Below are 19,279 nucleotides of genomic sequence, written 5' to 3' on the forward strand. Positions count from 1 at the left end.
TGGAAGCTAGTTGCGCAACTCGACTCGAACTCAAAGCGAACGCTTGAGTCCGATCGAACAACAGCCTCTGCAGGAGGGCGCCGTTACACTTGCAGGAGCTCACGGTGCAAAAGGCGGAGAAGACTGCTCAACGTTCGAATGCTCCGCTCGCCTACAATTCATGTGACCGCTACTGTTGAATGGACTGCTGTTTTTTCTCTTTCTCTCTCTTTTGCTCTCTCGTCTAACACTTGGTTAATGTGCGAGCGGGTCAACGTACATTTATCGATTTATTTGACATATTTATGTTGGGTAAGCACATTTTATATGTGAATAAATATATATATATATTATTTTATATGATAATATTTATATTTTCGATATTTTTCATAAGTATTTTTCTTTAATTTAATATAAACGATATGATATTGTTATCATTATCGTTATCGAATTGTGCTCACACATCTATATAAGAATACAAATATGTACTCTTACGAAAACGGACTACAATAGCTATGATCCAAGTTACTAGCTAGCTACGATTTAATGAATATTTTGCTATATGGCATTGGTGCGTGAATGGCACAAAAATTGCAGCGATTAATTCTCGACGACTACGAAACACTCTATCAAATTAAATATATAACTAGATACCCTATATCTTTCTGTTTATCGAATATGTATTGTGGGTGTGTTTGTTTGTGTGTGTTTTATAATGGCACTTGAACTGAAACTTAAGACCTAAGCACACAAAGTTTTTTAGCATACTTTATATTTCCATTCTTATTTGCTATGTTTATCTTTATCTTAATGTTTATCTCTTGTTTATTTACAAAAATTCTAAATATTGCTAAGTCAGAAATTGATAAAAAAATAAAGCATAACCCTCAATAAGCACCCAAATGTGCATAAAATGGAGTAATTTAAAAAAATATTCAAAATACAAATTTAAAAAAATAGATTTGGAAAATATGTTTTGTAGTTTTTATTATTATGAATAATAAAATTCAAGAAAATCAACTTAAGCTTTTTAAAGGCAGCTTTGGGCTTTAGAGAGTTAAGCTTTCCTGATTTTTTTTCTTTCTTTTCTTCTTTCTCTTTTTTTCCTTTCTTTTTACCATTTTTGTTTTCGAGCAACTATTTGCGCGAGCGTCTTAATTGAAATTTTTGCTCTTTCGTTTCTTGTTGTATTTAAAATGGGGGTGTCAACCCTGAAACCGTAGGCGATACCGCAACCCTTTAATTAAATTAATTAAACTCAATTGAGAACTGATACTGGAAATTCATTCAATTGCAATAATTATAATTACATAAATAACAACCGTTTGTATAACTTAAACCCATTCCATTCCCATAGCAGAAAATAAAATCGGCACGACTTGAAATTGAGAACCGATAAGGGAATCCAGTTATAAGAATGGATATTGTTGGTCTAGTACCAAATGAACTAATAATAATTCCAATTATTAGTCAGCTATTAAAAGAACTGATGAAAGCCTTCGATAACCTCTTCGATAACTTTAACCGGAAATTGATATCGAATAAAAACGAAACTGAAATACAATTGACTGATGACTGACTGATGCTGATCTGATCTGATCTGATGTTTTTTGAAGAAGAATCAGTTAGCGTAACGGTTTTTATTAGTCCGTTTATTAAATGAACTAATAAAAGCGTTTCTATAAATTTAAAGTTTAATTGAGAACCGATAAAGAAATTTGCTTATAACTTCCTAGAAGTAGTTATAGGAACGATTATTATTATATCAAAACGGAAATAAATTTTTAATGAAAAAAATCGCTTCAAATTGTGAATTGCAACCGTTAGCATCACGAAACGGTTATAATTAGTTCACAATGGGAGTTGGTAAATTTAGCTTGTTTCCCGAAATGAGATTATGAGATTTGCGGGCACGTTTAGGGTTCCCTGTTGACACCCTGACACCTTTCAAATGCCAAAGTTGGACTACCTGTCACTACCCCGTCACCAGCTTCCGTAGCTTTCGTAGCTTCCGTTATATAGCAACGGGGAGCAGTGGCAGTTCTATTGGGGAACAGCTGGTAACAGCTTCAGCTGGGCATTATCAGCATCGTCAACTAGGAACAGCTTAACAGCTACTAGGAACTTGCAGCTGCAACTGGAAATATCAGCAACTGGGAACAGTTGCAGCTGCAACTGGGGACAGATCTAATCGTCCGCATCCTGCCGCAGTGCTGCCATTTCCATGTCCTCCTCAGAAAAGCCCGACGGCGACAGGCTCTCCGGCGGATAATAGTATCCGCCACTGGTCCCGCCTGGTCCGTTAACAATTAAAGATGGTGGCGGAGGTGTCTCGCAGTCCCCCCCCGCCCCCACCGCCTGAGCCTGGCTGAGCTCCTGCAGATGATAGGCAGCTGCGGCGGCAGCGGTTGACAGGCAGGCAGCCACCTGTCCAGGCCCGGTTGAGCAGTCGGCGGGTGTTGAGGCCGTTGAGGCGCCCCCCCCTCCACCACCTCCTCCACGACACCAGAGCTGTCGCATTTCCGCACGACGATTGCGCATGAGAACTTTGTATTCGGAGATGCGCATTTTTTTTCCATCTACGATGCAGGTGCGTTTGGGGCGTGGCCGATAACGATAGTCGGGATGCTGTTCCATGTGCAGTTTTGAGAGACGCGACTGCTCCTCGTAGTAGGGTTGCTTGTCGGCGTTGGACATCGCCTTCCATCGTGCGCCCAATATCTTGGATATATTCGAGTTGTGCATATCGGGGCAGGCCTTCAATATCTTTCTCCTCTCGTCCTTGGCCCACACCATAAAGGCGTTCATCGGTCGCTTGATGTGCGGCTTGCTATGACCGTGACCGTGACTGTGACCGTGACCGTGACTGTGACCGTGACTGTGACTGTGACCGTGACTGTGTCGTTGTGGCTGGGCGGAGCCAGTGGGCAGGGCACAACTCAGCTGGGTGTGCACGTGGCAAGTGTCGGCATCAAGCACCGCGGATCTCTCGGAGCTGTTGCCGCAACTGTTGATTGAGTCGCGACTCGTGCGTCCGGCGCGCGCCACACCTGCCCCGGCCCCTCTTGCAGCAGTGGCATCGGTGACAACACTGCCAACACTGACAGGTGCGCCGCTACTGCAGTTGCTCGGGTTCCACAAGCGGCTCTGCAATTTAGAGGAGTGAATTAATGATTGATTAATTATTAATATTTAACTAATATTATTATTATATTATTATTGTTAATATATATTTAAATTGATATGTTCTATTTTACGTAAGTATTTAATCTTAATTTACATACTTAATAAAATTAATTAAATAATATTTAATTCTGCATATTTAAGTATTATTTGAGCACTTTGTGTTATTGTGTTATTTATTGTAATATTATATATATATATATTTATTTATTTACTCTATTATTATTGAGTTGAAATATTTAACTAATATACAATTACTAATACAATAATATAATCTCAAATAGTATTTAATTTAATTATTTAAATATTACTACAGCACTTTGAGAGACGAAATGTTAAGAAATATTGCCTGTTATTCATCTGTTAAACGGCTGTTAACCGACTGTTTTCTCTAACTCTCTCTCTCTCTGTCTCTATCTATTTCTTTATTATATATTACGAGTATTTATTAGTTATTATTTATTATTTATAATATTAATATTTAAAGTTTTTACTTACCCTCGACTGCAAATAAGTCGCTTCCACATCTGTAAACAAAGGCGATGCTTGATGCTGATGTTGGTGCTGATGTTGATGCTGCATGTTGCCGGCGACGGCAACAGGTGTGGGTGGCGGGGGCGGGGCAGGGGCGGGTACGTTGGCATTGGCATTCGCAGCATTGGCCGCAGTCTGCGCGATTTGCTGATGCCAATTGAGAGGTGAACTTGGCGCCAGGGTAGTCAACTGCTCCCCCCGGTGATCCCGGGGCGATGAATCGGGCGAGGCGCGCGGCTTGGAAAGATTTAAGGGTGCATCGAAAACCATGTCATCGATGCTGTTGCTGCGACTGCGATTTCGATTGCGACTCTGATTCCTTGTTGGGTTTGTGTCTTCGCTGGATTTGTGTGCGCCGGGCGAAGAAGAGCGCTGACTCGGCTGTGGTGAATCGGGCGGTGTATTGTGACTGTATGTGTGTGTGTGCGTGTGAGGTGAATTCGAGGGGGAACAGCTAGCGCCGCCAGATGGCGCCACATCGGCGGCAAACTTTGTGCCGTGATTAATATTAATATTATTCTCTGTATTATTATTATTAATGCTATTATTATTATTGTTATTATTTATGCTATTATTGTTATTTATACTGCTATTGTTGTTATTATTTGTGGCTGCCACCGCAGCTGCGGCAAGAGCTGCTTGTATATATGCCGTTGTTGGCCACATCGGTTGCAGCTGCTGCGCCAACTTGTGGGCGTGCCCATGGGCGTGCCCTTGGCCATAATGTGATTGGCTGCCGCCGCCCAATATGTGATGCGCTGGCGGCAAAGGCGGACGCAGGAATGGTAAAAACGGCACCAAATTGTTAGGCAAACCAACCAACGCATGTGGATTGTGTTGTGGATGATGTTGTTGTTGTTGGACATGCTGCTGCTGTTGTTGTTGTGGATGCTGCTGCGTTGCATAGCACTGACTGCTGTTAAACTGTGCAGTCAGCTGCTGGTGCATCTCTTGTAAACAGCTCTCTTGATGCATTCGCTGTACAGTTTGCAGTTGCTGTTGTTGCTGCTGTTGTTGTTGCTGTCGTTGTAGGTTCGTCTTGATATCGGTCATGCTTTCGAATTGCGCCTGAAAGAAGAAGACAAGCAAGTCCGTAAATAAATATAATATTTTAAATTCGTCTTAAATATTTCATATTTATTTATTTTCCATTTAATAATTCATTGTATTTTTAATTAAATGTAATTCATTTTTACTCTTTGTTTTGTAAATAAAAAAATGACAAATCACACATTTTGCAAGTTTTGCAGGAGCGCCGCACTGCACTCAAGTTCGATCGCACATGAATAATATTTAATTGGTTTATTTTATTTATATTGATTTGTATGAAAACATCTTATAAACTAAATAAATAAATAATACTAATACAATTGAATATTATATTTGATTTATAAGCTATTTTCTGCTCCTTGAATATGTTTTTTGTTAATTAATAAAATAAAATATTAAGTAGAACAAATAAATTAGAAGTATAATTATGTAAATATATAAATAATCAGTCAGTTATAGTTGAATTTAGATTATGTTCGTAGCGGACGGACAGAGCGAACGAAAATAAACAAGTTCGATCGCCACTGTTGCCCAACATATAATTTGCACAAGCTCAAGTCGATCATACAAGCCTTGCAGCATTTATTGCTTATCTAGGCTTGTATATGTTATCAAGCCTTGCACTATGTTCTATTTCCGAAGTAAGAATGGCTTGAGTTGCAACAAGGTTCGATCGTTTAGTCGCTGCACCAAACATTTTCGGCCTACGCAAGTATATGTATATATGTAAGTGTGCCTGCCAGAAGCCGATCAGACACGACCTCATTTGAGTCAACTGATCGGTTCGTGTGTGCAATAGAGCCAAGTTGTACGTTGCCTTACGTCACTATGCAGACAATACAATACAGATTGATCGAAGCGAACGTCAGACGTAAGACATCGTACAATAAATGCATTGTCTGCTTTGTGGTTACGTCTTACGTTCGCTTTGATTTATCAGGATGTCTCCTTCGCACACACACAATGTTCATGGAAATAGAGAAGTCTGATTTGATTAGGCGATAAACTCTATTGTAAGCATTACAGAGGTAGAAGATTATGCTCAGAATTGCTTCCTTTGTTTTTGTTTTACAGACCTTTGCACAATTTTATTGAATGCTTTTAAAGAAATAAAAATTTGCTTGGAAATTAAATAGCACCAGTTGCTATTGTTTAGTTCTTTAATTGTTATTTCTTAAATAAATTGCATTTGTTATTATGCTAATATTTATTATATATTCCATGTATTTGTATCACTATTATTTCATTATTATTTATGTTGTATTTATCTTATAGTTTATGATATATTTATGTTTATTTTATCGCTTTATTTTGTTTTATTCATTTTTCATTTCAAATTGTAATTTAATTTTGCATTTGTAATTTTATAATCAACAAAAAATAATTCAACGGTTTTTAGTAAATATATAACTAATAATAAGTATTTATTAAACATTTTTTAGAAATACCCTTTAAAAATTTTGTGTTTCTTTAATTTTTTAATAGTTAAATGATATTTTTAAGAAAAACCTTTTAATAATTGTGCAAATTAATAAATAATAAACAAATAGTTTATATTCTTCATTTTTCATTTCAAATTATAAATTTCTGTATGCACTCTTAATTTTACATAATTTATAAAACCTCTTTAAAATTCTGCAGATTCAAGTACCAAAAAAATTGTTTATTATACTCATACACACACATAAGTAGTTTTTGGAACTTTAATTTGAGTTTTAATTGAATTTTGCACTTAAAATCTGTATTTTTTTAAGAAGCCTTTTTAAAAATTTCAGTAAATAAATATATAGATATATATTTCTTATAACTTGTTGCACAAATGATTTTAATAATTTTTCTTTCCTTTTTTTGAGTCACTTTTTGCTTTGCATTTGCATAGTAAAATCTGAATAATGGTTAAGCGCCTACGTAACGTAAATGATGCGTGCTTTGTACTCCATTCTGGCAGACAACTGCAATGACTGAGCCAAATACACATACACAAATTTGTACGTGCGTGTGTTGTGTGTTTTGTCAATTGTCTGCACGGCTCGCGAACGACTTCGCCTGATTGGCTGAAAACAGTTGAGTTACGTTACGTACCGTTACGTTACGTACCGTTACGTTACGTTGCGTTACGTTACGGCTGATGTTGCTTTTGTTTTCCGCACACAACACAAAAGCTTGCAAAGAAGAAGAAGAAGCAGCAGAATCAGCTCGACTGCTTCGCAAGTCAAAAACGTTTTACGTTGATGTTGTTGTTGTTGTTCGTTATTTGTTACCTTTGCCTCGCACTCGCAATCGTGTTCGTGCTCGTTTTTACCGTTTGCAGCGACACATCGTAACGAACTGATGCCGACGACGTGGTCGGCCATGTGAAAATCTGTCTGCGGCTGTTGGAAATAATACAGCTATTGTTTTTGTTTTTTTTTTGTTTACAAACTGCGCAGGTCAAAAACGTTAGAGAGAGCGAGAGGGACAGAGCGAGCTAGTAAGTGAATGAGTGAGCGTGGGAGAAGATGTGGGAAGACGAGAGGGGCTACGTAAAGAGAGCGAAGCAAGTAAGAGTGCGAAGGTGTGTAAAGTGTGGAGGGGGAAGCAATGAGAGCCAAGAGCCAAGGCAAGCATGAATATGTGATGGGTAAGGGGGAGGGGCAGAAGCAAAGAGAGCGAGGGTGAGCGAATTAAAAGCAATAATCGCTGTGACGTCAGCATATGTGACCAGCATTTAATCCACTGTCAAATGTTATTTAACAGAGCGTGTAAATGTAAATGTCCAAAATAAACATACATATGCAAATAAAATGAATGCGCAGAGAGAAAGTGAGAGAGAGGGAGAGAGCGACTGTAAGGGTTGCAGAGAGAGCGAGAGAGCAGCGCACGCCTTTTCTTTGCAGCATTCTCGCTCGCACACACAATAGGACACGACGAGGGGCGTTCTTCAATTTATCTTCTTTTCTTTTTTCAATTGTTCACATTGCGCACACATTGTTGCAATCTAGCACCCTGTTTCGCTCACACTCTCTCTTTTGTGGTTGGCTGGCAGCTGGCAGAAAAAAAAAACAAAAGCTTCGCCGTTGTTTCAAAAATCAATAGAAACGCCGGCGTCGGCGTTGACGTCAGCGTCGCACACAAAGATTATTGTGTAATACAATACGCAGCAAGCTGCAAGCTCCTCCCACTTTTTTCTTTGTGTATATACAGCTGGAAACCCTGGCAAGCAGTGAGCAGCGAAGTCAGCGTCGACGTCGATGGTTTGTCTCCAGCCAATTGTCTCGTCAATTATTTTTGCCATTGTGCGTTTCGGTTGGCTGACGCTTAACGAGCAACACACACACACATACACACACTTACGTACATATGTACCTACTGCGTATTTACTTAATAATAAAAGATATACATTGCACATCTGTACTTGTGTGTGTGCGTGTGTGTGTGTGCGTGTGTGTGTGTACGTGTGTTCATATGTGTTTTGAACAGTTTTCTTTAGTTGTTGGCAATGCCGTCGCCATTTAACAAATGTTATATGAGTTTGTGTGTGTGCATTCTAATGCACTTAGCTATAAATACACACACATATGTAGGAAGGGAATTGGGCTTTTGGAAGCAATTAGAAAATCAAAATAATAAAAAAAAATACAAATTGTTGAAAAAAATAAGTAAATAACAAATTAAATAATAAATAAAATAAGAATTAATCCTATAAATTAAATGTTACACAATTAAAATGCATTATTAAATTACAATTTTAAATGAAAAAATAATCATAATTAAAAATATAAAATTATAAATTATTATTTTGAGTTATTGGAGGAATACAAGAAATAAGAAAATAAATAAAGACAAATTGTTGCACAAATTAATAAAAATAAAATAAATAAATAAAAACTTAAATTATATATACTTAAAATTTTAAAAAGAAAATTACAATTTTGGATGAAAATGCAGAAAAATTTTAAAGTGTACATTAAAAAATGGAAAATGAAAACTAAATAAAATGACAAATTATTATGTGTAATGTTTGGAAATCATTGGGACTATTTTCAGATTTATGTCTATGCTGATTGGAATGTTTGGAAAGCATTGGAAGCAATTATGATTTAACCCAGAAAAATCATCGAGGGACAGTTGACAAAAGAGTCTCTCATCTTGGCCTCTTTTTCCTCTTTTTCCTGACGGCTGAGCAGATTTAATTACAGTCCAGACCCAGAAACAGAAGTGAGTCAGAGATAATAAATGTGCTTTTCATCAACTTGCGTTTGAGATGTGGTTGATAATAAATAGATAAATATACTTAAATTTTATTTATTTTATTTCATTTATGTTTCTCTATTAATTAATTATTTTTTATTTTATTATAATTATTTTTATATTATTTTCGCAGATATGGATATGATTCAAGTCTACACTAAATTAAGCACTAAAAATATAACGATTATAACTTGCATCTTATAAATCTTATAAATATCTCTAATCTTATTAAAATAAATTTGTATAGTAACATTTAACGCTTTATTTTGCGATTCTAATTCACTCTCGGTTATCTTTTTAATTGTGTCTCTTTTTAAGCCAGCGATTGTAATTATCCAGCGACAATTTAGGCACATAAATTGTAATATACACATGTAATAAAAATTGCAAAAGCAAAAAATAAATAAAAATTAAGCGTAAAAATAATATAACGACGCTAACAAATAGACTCAACAGTCTTAAGAAAATAATTCCAACTTAAATAAAACTGTAAACATTTCCACTAAATTTAACGCTTTCTTTTGTGATTCTAAATTCCCGCTGGGCTCCCGATCGTAAATACCTTTGTCATATGCTGTCATCTCGCTTTAGCAAACCATTCAAATTACACAAAACAAATTAGTTCAACTGCTTAGAGCTTTACGCACACACACACACACATGCACGTATAATGAGAAGCAAACAAAGCAAGCAAAACTGTTATAAGAACTGTGCTAATTTATATGTAAGAAGAACAAGCGACAAACCAAACCCTCGGGAAATTAAAGGGTGGGAAATTTTTATGTCCGGCTTTTGTTTAGTGTATTGATTAAAGGCGTGTTTATTTTGGGGGCACCCGAAGCAAATTAAATAGATGTGATTTGAATTCGTTTTATTTGTTTAACTTGTTAATTTCGGTTATGGCATCAAAAGCAAAAGCAAAAACAACAAGTCGGAGTTGCAGTTGGAGTGAGCGAGAGCGAGAGAGGGCGAAAAAGATCAAAGGACAATTTGCTGATTGTTTTATTCCGTTATTTTCATTTTGTGTGTTTGCCTTGCGCTCGTCGCCGGCTGCTGCTGTTGTTGTTGTATTTTTTTTGACTGTTGTATTTACTTATTTGTTTCTATTTCGTTTGCTTAGCCGGGCGCGAGTCGATCACACACACACGCACACATTCATGCACGTATTTTGCTTGTATGTTTTCATTATTAACTCGTACTTCATTTGCCTATGCCAACTAACGAATTAGAGCGAGAGAGCGGGAGAGAGATCACGCTAGCATTGCCAGGCAACATCAAATCTTATTTAATTGATTAACTCCACTCGCTCTCTCTCGCTCTCGCAACAATGACAAAGATCAAGCTCTCCTTCTTTCCATTCTTAGTTCGTTTTTGCTTTTGGGGAATGGGGACAGTTTAATATCAATTATGCGCAATTCCGGCGACAACATTTTCATCATAATTTTCTTTACTCATCTTTACTCTTTTACATTCATCAGAAAATGTCTCTAAATCTTGTAAATATTTCTTATTATTTTAAATTAAAATTTAATTTAATTTTTTATTTAATTTAATCTATTTGGTTACTTTTTTATTTGTTTAAATATATAAATAAGTAAAAGGCACGGGTTTTTTTGTGCCAGTTTCAAGTTTGCGAAAATTTAGAATACAAAAATATAATTATATGGGTTTGTTATTCTTACTTCGAATTTTTAAGCATTTTCGTTGTTTCATATTTAAAACAAGTAAGAGTGCTGTTGTCGAGTGAGTTCCACTACGATATACTCTGAACCCAGCTTTTAAATACATTCTAGTTTTATTGGCAAATCTCTCTTTAACTTGTTTTGCACCCAAGTGTGAGCAGGTCTGCATGTCCACTCATTTTTTTAGCACTGAGAACAAAAAGTAAGAGTGCTGTAGTCGAGTGAGCTCGACTACGACATATCCTGAATCCAGCTGTTAAATATATTCTAAAAGTATTGGTAAATTATAATGCTTTTCACCTAAATGTGAGCAGGTCTGCAAGTGCGCATTGCCGACAATGTATATGTATATACAGTGTCTTACAGTTCAAATGGAACAGCGCCTAGCAAACAATTTAATTGCCTGCCATAAACTAATTATCCAATATTTTTCAAAAATTCCAAAAACCGATGGTAGGTACATATATTAACCACCTAAATGACTATATGACCCCCATAAACTGGGGTTTCCCCACCTGCTAGGTGGGGTTATGTAAAAAAGTACCTTAATTTATAGTCACATATTATTTCGAGCAGTGGCATTATGGACACCTAGGTGCCATAAAACCCGGATTTTTTACATCTGGTTGATTATTTTCGGAATAAATAGACCAATCCTTCGTAGTCAGTTTAGTTATATCCTGCATCTCGGGTGCCACCAGCCAACAAGGACTATGGACAAACGGACTACCATTAAGCAACGGAATCTCATCCTGGAACACTTCAAGATTGGATATACACATCGCCAAATAGCTAAAATGGTAAATCTAAGCACCACAACTGTATTCAACATCATTCGGCGCTTCGTCGACGAAAATCGGATAGAGGACAAGGGCAGAAATGCACCAAACGCGATTTTCACCGAACAGGAGGAGCGGAGGATCATCGGGAAATTTAGGGAAAATCCCAGTCTATCGGCTCCAAAACTGACCCAACAGGTGCAGGATAAAATGGGGAAAAAGTGCAGTGTGGAAACTGTGCGCCGGGTTCTGCGGAACCATGACTTTAATGCCCGAGTACCACGAAAGAAGCCCTTTAAAGCGCAAAAAATAAAGGGACTAATATGACATTCATCAAAACCCACTTGGACAAGGGTCTGGAGTTCTGGAACACATATTTGAAAATGAGTCCAAATTCAACATTTTTGGGTCAGACGGGCGGAATTATGTGTGGCGACAGTCCAATACTGAGCTGAGTCCCAAAATCCTAAAGGCAACAGTCAAGCACGACGGAGGAAGTATCATGGTATGGGCATCTATCTCGGAAGCCGGCGTCGGAAATTTGGTGTTCATTGAAACAACAATGGACAAGAATGTGTATTTCAATATATTAAAGGAAAATTTACTCCAATTGCCGAGAAGCTAGGAATCCGGCGTACTTTCCAGATCTACCACGAAAACGACCAGGACAACAGCCAAGCATAAGTCCGGATTAGTACAGTGTTGGCATATCTGGAACTGCCTCCACATGATAATTCCACAGGCCCAGTCTCCAGATTTAAATGTTATTTAAAATTTGTGGGCTCTGCTGTAAAATGACATCCGGAATCACAGATCCGATCTCAAGAATGCTCTGCTGGATGAGTGGAGCAAAATCAGTCCAGAAATGACCCGGAAGCTGGTATCTTCCATGAATAATAGCTTAAGAGAAGTTATTAAGGCTAAAGGATATCATACTAGGTATTAATATCCTTATTTAAGTTTTTATACACCTAATATGTTGCTTTTCCAAGACTGTTCCAAAAAAACTGTAACATGTATTTTGGATATGTTTTAAGTTTTGACTAATTTTAGTTAATTAATTAATATTTTAATAAAAACTGAAGTTTCCTTTTCAAACGTGATATAACATAAAACAAATTGGCATTTAAACATTTTTGCGTTTGTTTTTTTGTTTAAACCTTATAGCACTTTAAATTTTTTGCTAGGCGCTGTTTCATTTGAACTGTAAGACACTGTACGTATAGCTAGTCGCAGGGCTCTGCAGAATACACATACAATACACAAAAACATATTGATGTTCGCGTCGATTATCATGTCATCTCTTTCTCACACATGCGCTCGCATATTGATGGATACAGAAACTGTTTGCGTTCGCTGATAGAAATGATATCAATATGAAAATATATTTTCGATTTTAACATGCGTGGTTTTTATCCGATCTTTATGAAATTTTGGTATTTGATCCATAATACATATGCGTATATTCTGTATTAACTAGAAAATTCTGCCTTTAAAATGTTTGCATTTATTGCTATGGGAAATCGATATTCGATAAACGGAGATAGTTATCGATAAAATAAAGCAAAACTTGATCTGCGCCTGGTATACAAGAACCTATATTCCAAATTTGAAGTCTCTCGGCCTTATAGTCTCTGAGATCTGCGTATTCATACGGATAGACGGACAGACAGACGGACATGACTATATCGATTCGGCTGTTGATCCTGATCAATATTACATATGCTTCCTTCTGCATATTATATACATTTGCACAAAACCATTATACTCTTTTTACCCATTTTTAATGAGTTCAGGGTATAAAAATAAATTGAAATATCTAAGATAGCCCAATAAATCCGAAAGAAATTTACAGAATGGAAAAAGGTTTTAATTTAAATGTTAATAAAACTAATATTTAAATTAAATTATCTTTATACTATATAGAGCAATAAAAATAATCATAGCGAATTTCCAACATTCCCAACATACTTTACGAATGCTGAATAATGAATTAATAGAATTATATAAATTATCTGTAACTTTTGTTCATATTTGTCAGCTGATTATCAGATTAATATTAATATGATTTTTATAAACAACATTCTCAAAATCCTTAACCAATTTTGAATGCTGAATATATAAATAGAAAAAAATAATTCTAAATTATTAGAAATTATTATATATTTAGACGTAGTAGATATGGGAGAAGAAGTTTGAGTTGTGTGCCACAAAACTGAGCATACCCCTTGCAGTGCATTTAATAAATTACAGGATACATGCAGAGAAATAGCACAAACCAAGCAAAAAAGTAAAAAGCAGCAAGCACCTCATTAACGCAACCAAATGCAACACAATAACCAGATTTCAAGTGGACATTCAAACACAGCACTGCAGTTCAGATATATAGATACACATATACATATATATATATATATATATATTTATATATGTGTGTGTGTCTGTGGCAGCAACATTCAACGCCTTTGTTGTGGCGTTGCTTTGTTTGTTGTTGCCACAGAAATTGAGTCGAGTTGATTCACAGATGCTGATGCTGATGTTGATGTTGATGTTGATGCTGGAGACACACTCATTTCATATTCATTGACAACTGAGTGGGGGTCGTGGCGGGGGTGTGGCAGGAGTTTTGGCGAAAGGGAGACGAGGCGCAAATTGTTCCCCAATGTTGTTCGCACAATGAAAGCTGAAAGATGAACCTGCTCCGCATATTTACGTGTCTCCCATCATAGATAAACAAGTGAAATTACTGTTATGCACACAACGCACACACAAACACACACTCACACACACACACACAGTAGCGAGGTCTGGTGTTGAGTTTGCTGGACTGTTAAACACCCTGACCGAATTTTCAAATATTTAAAGCTTCATTCATCAATTTTATTAAATTAAATTTATTATTAATTGTATCTAGTTTTTATTCATTTATTAATTTGAATATATTATTATCTTAATATTTATTATCATTATCTGTATTTGACTATTCTTATTTATTTATTAATAGTACTATGATAATATACTATTATTTTATTATATTATTCTATTCATTCATTAATCTTATTATCTTATTATTATATTATTATTGAATTAAATTTTTAGTGCTTATTTATTTATTAATATTATTATAGTATTATACTATTTTCTTATAAAATTATTTTATTCTATTTCTATTAAATTATTTCTTTAATTTTTATGTATTCATGTCGACTTATATCAGTACAAATAAGAAATAAATGTAATTAATATTGATTAATATAATAATTAATATTTGTTGCATTTAAGTTTATATTAAAAATATAAAATAAAAAATAGTGAGCAGCTTTTAATATTAGAAAGCCTTATACAGAATACATATTTATTTTTGTTTGGGCTTATTGGGGTTTTTCTGGGGCTTCTCCAATTCATGCAATAAATGTTGGACCATTCTGCATTTAAATACCCCAAGAAATCTTATAAATACTTCTGATATTTTTAATTTATGTATAATTTTAATTTTTATTTAAAATTTAATTTAATTCAGCTTTGTTACTTCTTGTATTTTTTGTGTCGACTGACTTTAGTTGACATTAAATAAATAAACAAATAAATAAATATGATAAATTGCAGCTCGATTACTTTTCAGAGTGTACACACATAAGCCTACTTGCAGCTCCCCTCCCAACATCCCTTATTCCTGCCCCAGCATCCGAGTCCTTTGGACAAACATATTCGTGTCCTTTTGACGACCTCAAGTCATGCATCATACACGGATCTTTTGCTCTTTTTTTGGCGGGGGTTGCAAATTTGTAAAAGAGTTGTGCTGAAATTGTCCTGGTCTGGTCATGCTTCTGTTCTTTTTTTAGGACCTAAGTGTCGGGCTGTTTCGTTTCGTTTTTTTATTTTTATTATTATTATCCTTGTTATTATTATTTTGTTTTATGCTTGGGCTTCTCGGGGCGCGTCGCGCGCTTAAATAAATAATCGAGAAACCGAAGCTCATTATTTATGCAAATGTATTTGGGTTTTGCCCTTAAGTAAGGTCAGCAAGCCCAGTGCTGTGGCAACCCTGCATCAGCGACAACACTAGCTTGCACTAAATGTAGTTTCTTATAGGATCTTACTATAAATATGATTCTATAAAATTAATTTAATGTTGACTGAAAACCGTGCGCAATTTTAAAAACATACAAATTCAATATAACAAAATAATTTAGATATAAAATACTATTTAAATAAACAATAATAAAATAAATAACAATAACTAACCGGCTTTCACTAAATCTATAAAATTAATTTAGCGTTATTCTTTTATTTTATGTGGACTAAAAACAGTTCAGAAAATCCATTTTTTTTTAAATTATTAGAATTAAGAAAATAAAATCAAAAGTGAATAGTTAAAATAAATAAATAATAGTAAATCTATTAAATAATAGATCTAAAACTCACATTTTGTTATTCATTAATAAACAGTTGTCGATTTTTAAAAGGGATTTGAAATATATAAATTGAATATTAAAGTTACGAGTTAAATAATATAAAATCAAAAGTGAATTATTAAAATAATTAAATAGGCATTCAATGAATTCCCAAACTTATTTCTTAGCTATTTATTTATTTAATATATTTAAAATTATAAGTTAAGTGATTTCAAATCAAAAGTGAATAATTCAAATAACTAAATAAATAATTACTTTTAAAAATTTATTTTTATTTAAAAAAATATAAATTACAAATTTAAATGAAATAAAATCAATAAATAATAATTCAATTAAATATATACATATATATATATATATGTATATATATATATGTCTCTGTATGTGGCAGAGAGAGAAGAAAAAGAAGCAAATAAGGAATGCCCAACCTACCTTATAGTAACTACCTGGTAAGTACTTTGAGAGTTGTACGCTTTTAATATAAAATAGTTCAAAAAGATGACTGATTTTTGTTTGCAACTATATATGTATTATTACCCATAACTTATTTTGCTTTTTGAAGAGGGTGCGTAGTTTAAGTATAAGAAGAGAGGGAGAGGGAGATGGAGAGGAAGAGGAAAACGTAGACGTAGACGGATTGTTATCAAGTTGTCAGCAACAAATCGTCAAATTGGCAACCGCCGAAAATTTGGCTGCGAATGCCATTAAATTTCATTGGCAGATAAGAAGATAAGCCGAGAAACACGCACTCGCTCAAAGTGAGCGCAACACTGGCCGAAAAAAGACCCACTTAAATGTTAAGCTCCTCACTCTATTTTGAAAACTCTCTTGACAAACCCAAGGATTTTTCATTCTTCAATTCTCATTTAAATCAATTTATTTACGAATAGTTAGAAATAAGAAGGTTTCTTTCATTTTATTTCTTAGTAACAGAAAACATTTAAAAAATCGAATTAAGAATGTTCTCCTTTAAATATCAAATACTTACAAATTATTAAAAAAAAAAAAAAGTTATTATTTTGCAGAGTCATTTTAGTAAGATATGGCAAATAAGAAAGTTTTGTTTTAAATAAGGATTTATTCCCAAAATGTAGAAATTATTTGCAAGAGCCAGAGCATTTTTACAGTTGATGTATTTTGGAAAATGCTTATTCTTTTAATATCTTATTATTTTGATGGCCACTTTTTACAAATTGATTTCTTAATAATAGAAAATCGAAATAACGACTTGCTTATTTAAATTATTTTGTTTTTATAATACTTAAAAATTATTATTTCTTGCTGCATTTTAGAGAGATTTTTTTTTATAAAAACGAGAACCTTTTTATAGTATTTAATTCTGCAGTTTATTTTTCAGGTAGAGTTTTTTTTTCTAAATAACAGAAATAAAATGTAAATAAAAAATATAAATTAAAATAAATAAATAAATTTGATTACTAATATTTAAAAATTATTTGTTTTGTTTTTCAGAACAATTTACTATATTGTGTTTTTTTTTTTTTTGAGTGTAATACAACAGTCAAAGCTACGCCCTAGGCAACACTACCGCACTACCGCAACCTTCTTCTTTGCAAGCACTACAGCATCGATGGCTTAAGAAGAGTTGTTGTTGTTGTTTAAGATTCCCAATTGGCCGCTTCCAATGACTAATGTCTAATTCTAATGTGTAATGTGTAATGTCTAATGTCACTGTCACGCGACTGTCGCCCAAAGCGGCAAAGAATGCCACAAAAACCAACAATAATCCAACAAATCGACAATTCGACAATCCAAAAACAATCCCCAAGGATGTGGCACAAATCCGTTGAAAGGTGGCACTGTGGCTGTGGCTGCCACAATGCTGCAAATTACACAGATGACACGCTGTGTCATCGCTTCATTGACTTACTACCCACAATCCCCCCCCCCACACACCCTCCACGGGTGTCAGCGGGGGGTGGTTGAGCTGTCAAAAGTTTTTCTTCAAAAAAATTATTCCTCATCAATATTTTTGTGAAAAAATTTTGGCATTTTTGTTGTTTGTTGTTTGTGATTTGTTATTATGGTGACAGTACCACGTCACTGAGACGGTCACGGTGACTGTGACTATGACTGATACGGTGACTGTACACCTCTTAATTCATTTAATGACATTTAGCGTATTTAAAAATAGATAAGAAAAAAGTATCAAGTATTTAGAAGAAGAAAGATTTGAAAATCCGTAAAGTAAATATGTTCTTGATCCACAAATGAATCTCATAGACTGTATTTCCAATTATTATATGGTTTTATTTTTGCTTACTTTATTTATTTAAAGCCAACTAAAGCCGATGATTAAAAAACCAAATACGAAAAGTATAAAATTTATGAAATTAAATTAAAAATTTAATTTAATTTAACGAAATAGGCGATTTTTATAATATATTTATACTATATTATTTATAAATATATTTATATTATATTTTATACATTTTAAGTTTATTTTATATTATATTTTAATGAAATATGTATTTATATTATATTTTGTTATTATTATATATCTACAAGCTATATTATTTAATCGTTGTCACGTTTCAAGAATATCGATATATATCGATCAACGATAGCAATAAACGCCGTACAAATACCGGGTATTTTCTAGTTGCGCTAACTCAATTACAGCATTCTTAATTATTTTATTTGATATTCAGTGTATCTGCTGTTTTTAAATTATTATTTTTATTGGGGGCTCTATTGTACCCCTATGTGAGCCAATATCTTTTGCCACAAAACGTTGCACAATCGCCCGTTGTGATACTTTTTATTTTTTTATTTTATTTAAAAATCTATTAAAAAACAGACAGAAACATATCGTAGATCGCTTAGGCAGATAATGTGATTAATCCCTAAAGCAAAATACAAAGTGCTTTCTCTCCAACCCTCCACAGCTCCTTGCTATTTGCCACAACATCAGAGGCAGCTTCAGTGGCAGCAACACATAGGGGTGTGTTTCCGTTTCAATTTTAATGAGTTTGCCTTTGTTGCTATATAAATTCATCATCATTCATTGGCAGTCTCATTTTCTTTCATGCCACAATTTGAAGTTGAATGTTTGAGTGGGGCAAAAGAACCCAAATAGTAATAATGTCAAGTTTGCCAGATGTATTTAAATTGTTTTGCTAAATAAAAAGGTTATTGAGGAATACTCTATATATCATATATATATATTTTTTTTTATTAATTTTATTTATTTATTACTAATTTTACTTTGAGCGAATAACTTTCAATTTATTCAAAAATAAAAAATATAAAATAAATAAATATTTAAAGACCTTCAAAATTTTTTGATGTTAATAATTTTAATAATAACATTAATAATTTTTTTGCAAACATTACTATTATTATTAAATAAAGTAAATACATAATCTTTTTTTTCAATTTAAATCAATTAATAAATAAATACTTAAAA

General features: G+C 34.0%; 1 protein-coding gene across 1 annotated transcript in view; it reads right to left on the minus strand.

Annotated features, from left to right (window-relative positions):
* Window positions 1-945: 945 nt before the first annotated feature.
* Window positions 946-19,279, minus strand: part of LOC6570317 (transcription factor SOX-6) — a 63,348-nt gene continuing 45,014 nt past the window's right edge. Inside the window, exons 5-6 of the mRNA XM_001996515.2 lie at window positions 3,661-4,764; window positions 946-3,126 (exon numbers count right to left, since the gene is read on the minus strand). Coding sequence (XP_001996551.2) covers window positions 2,167-3,126; window positions 3,661-4,764 — 2,064 coding nt within the window. The 3' untranslated portion in view covers window positions 946-2,166. The remainder of the gene's footprint in view (window positions 3,127-3,660; window positions 4,765-19,279) is intronic.

Source organism: Drosophila grimshawi, unplaced genomic scaffold (assembly GCF_018153295.1).
Source record: "Drosophila grimshawi isolate 15287-2541.00 unplaced genomic scaffold, ASM1815329v1 contig_80, whole genome shotgun sequence".
Taxonomy (NCBI): domain Eukaryota; kingdom Metazoa; phylum Arthropoda; class Insecta; order Diptera; family Drosophilidae; genus Drosophila; species Drosophila grimshawi.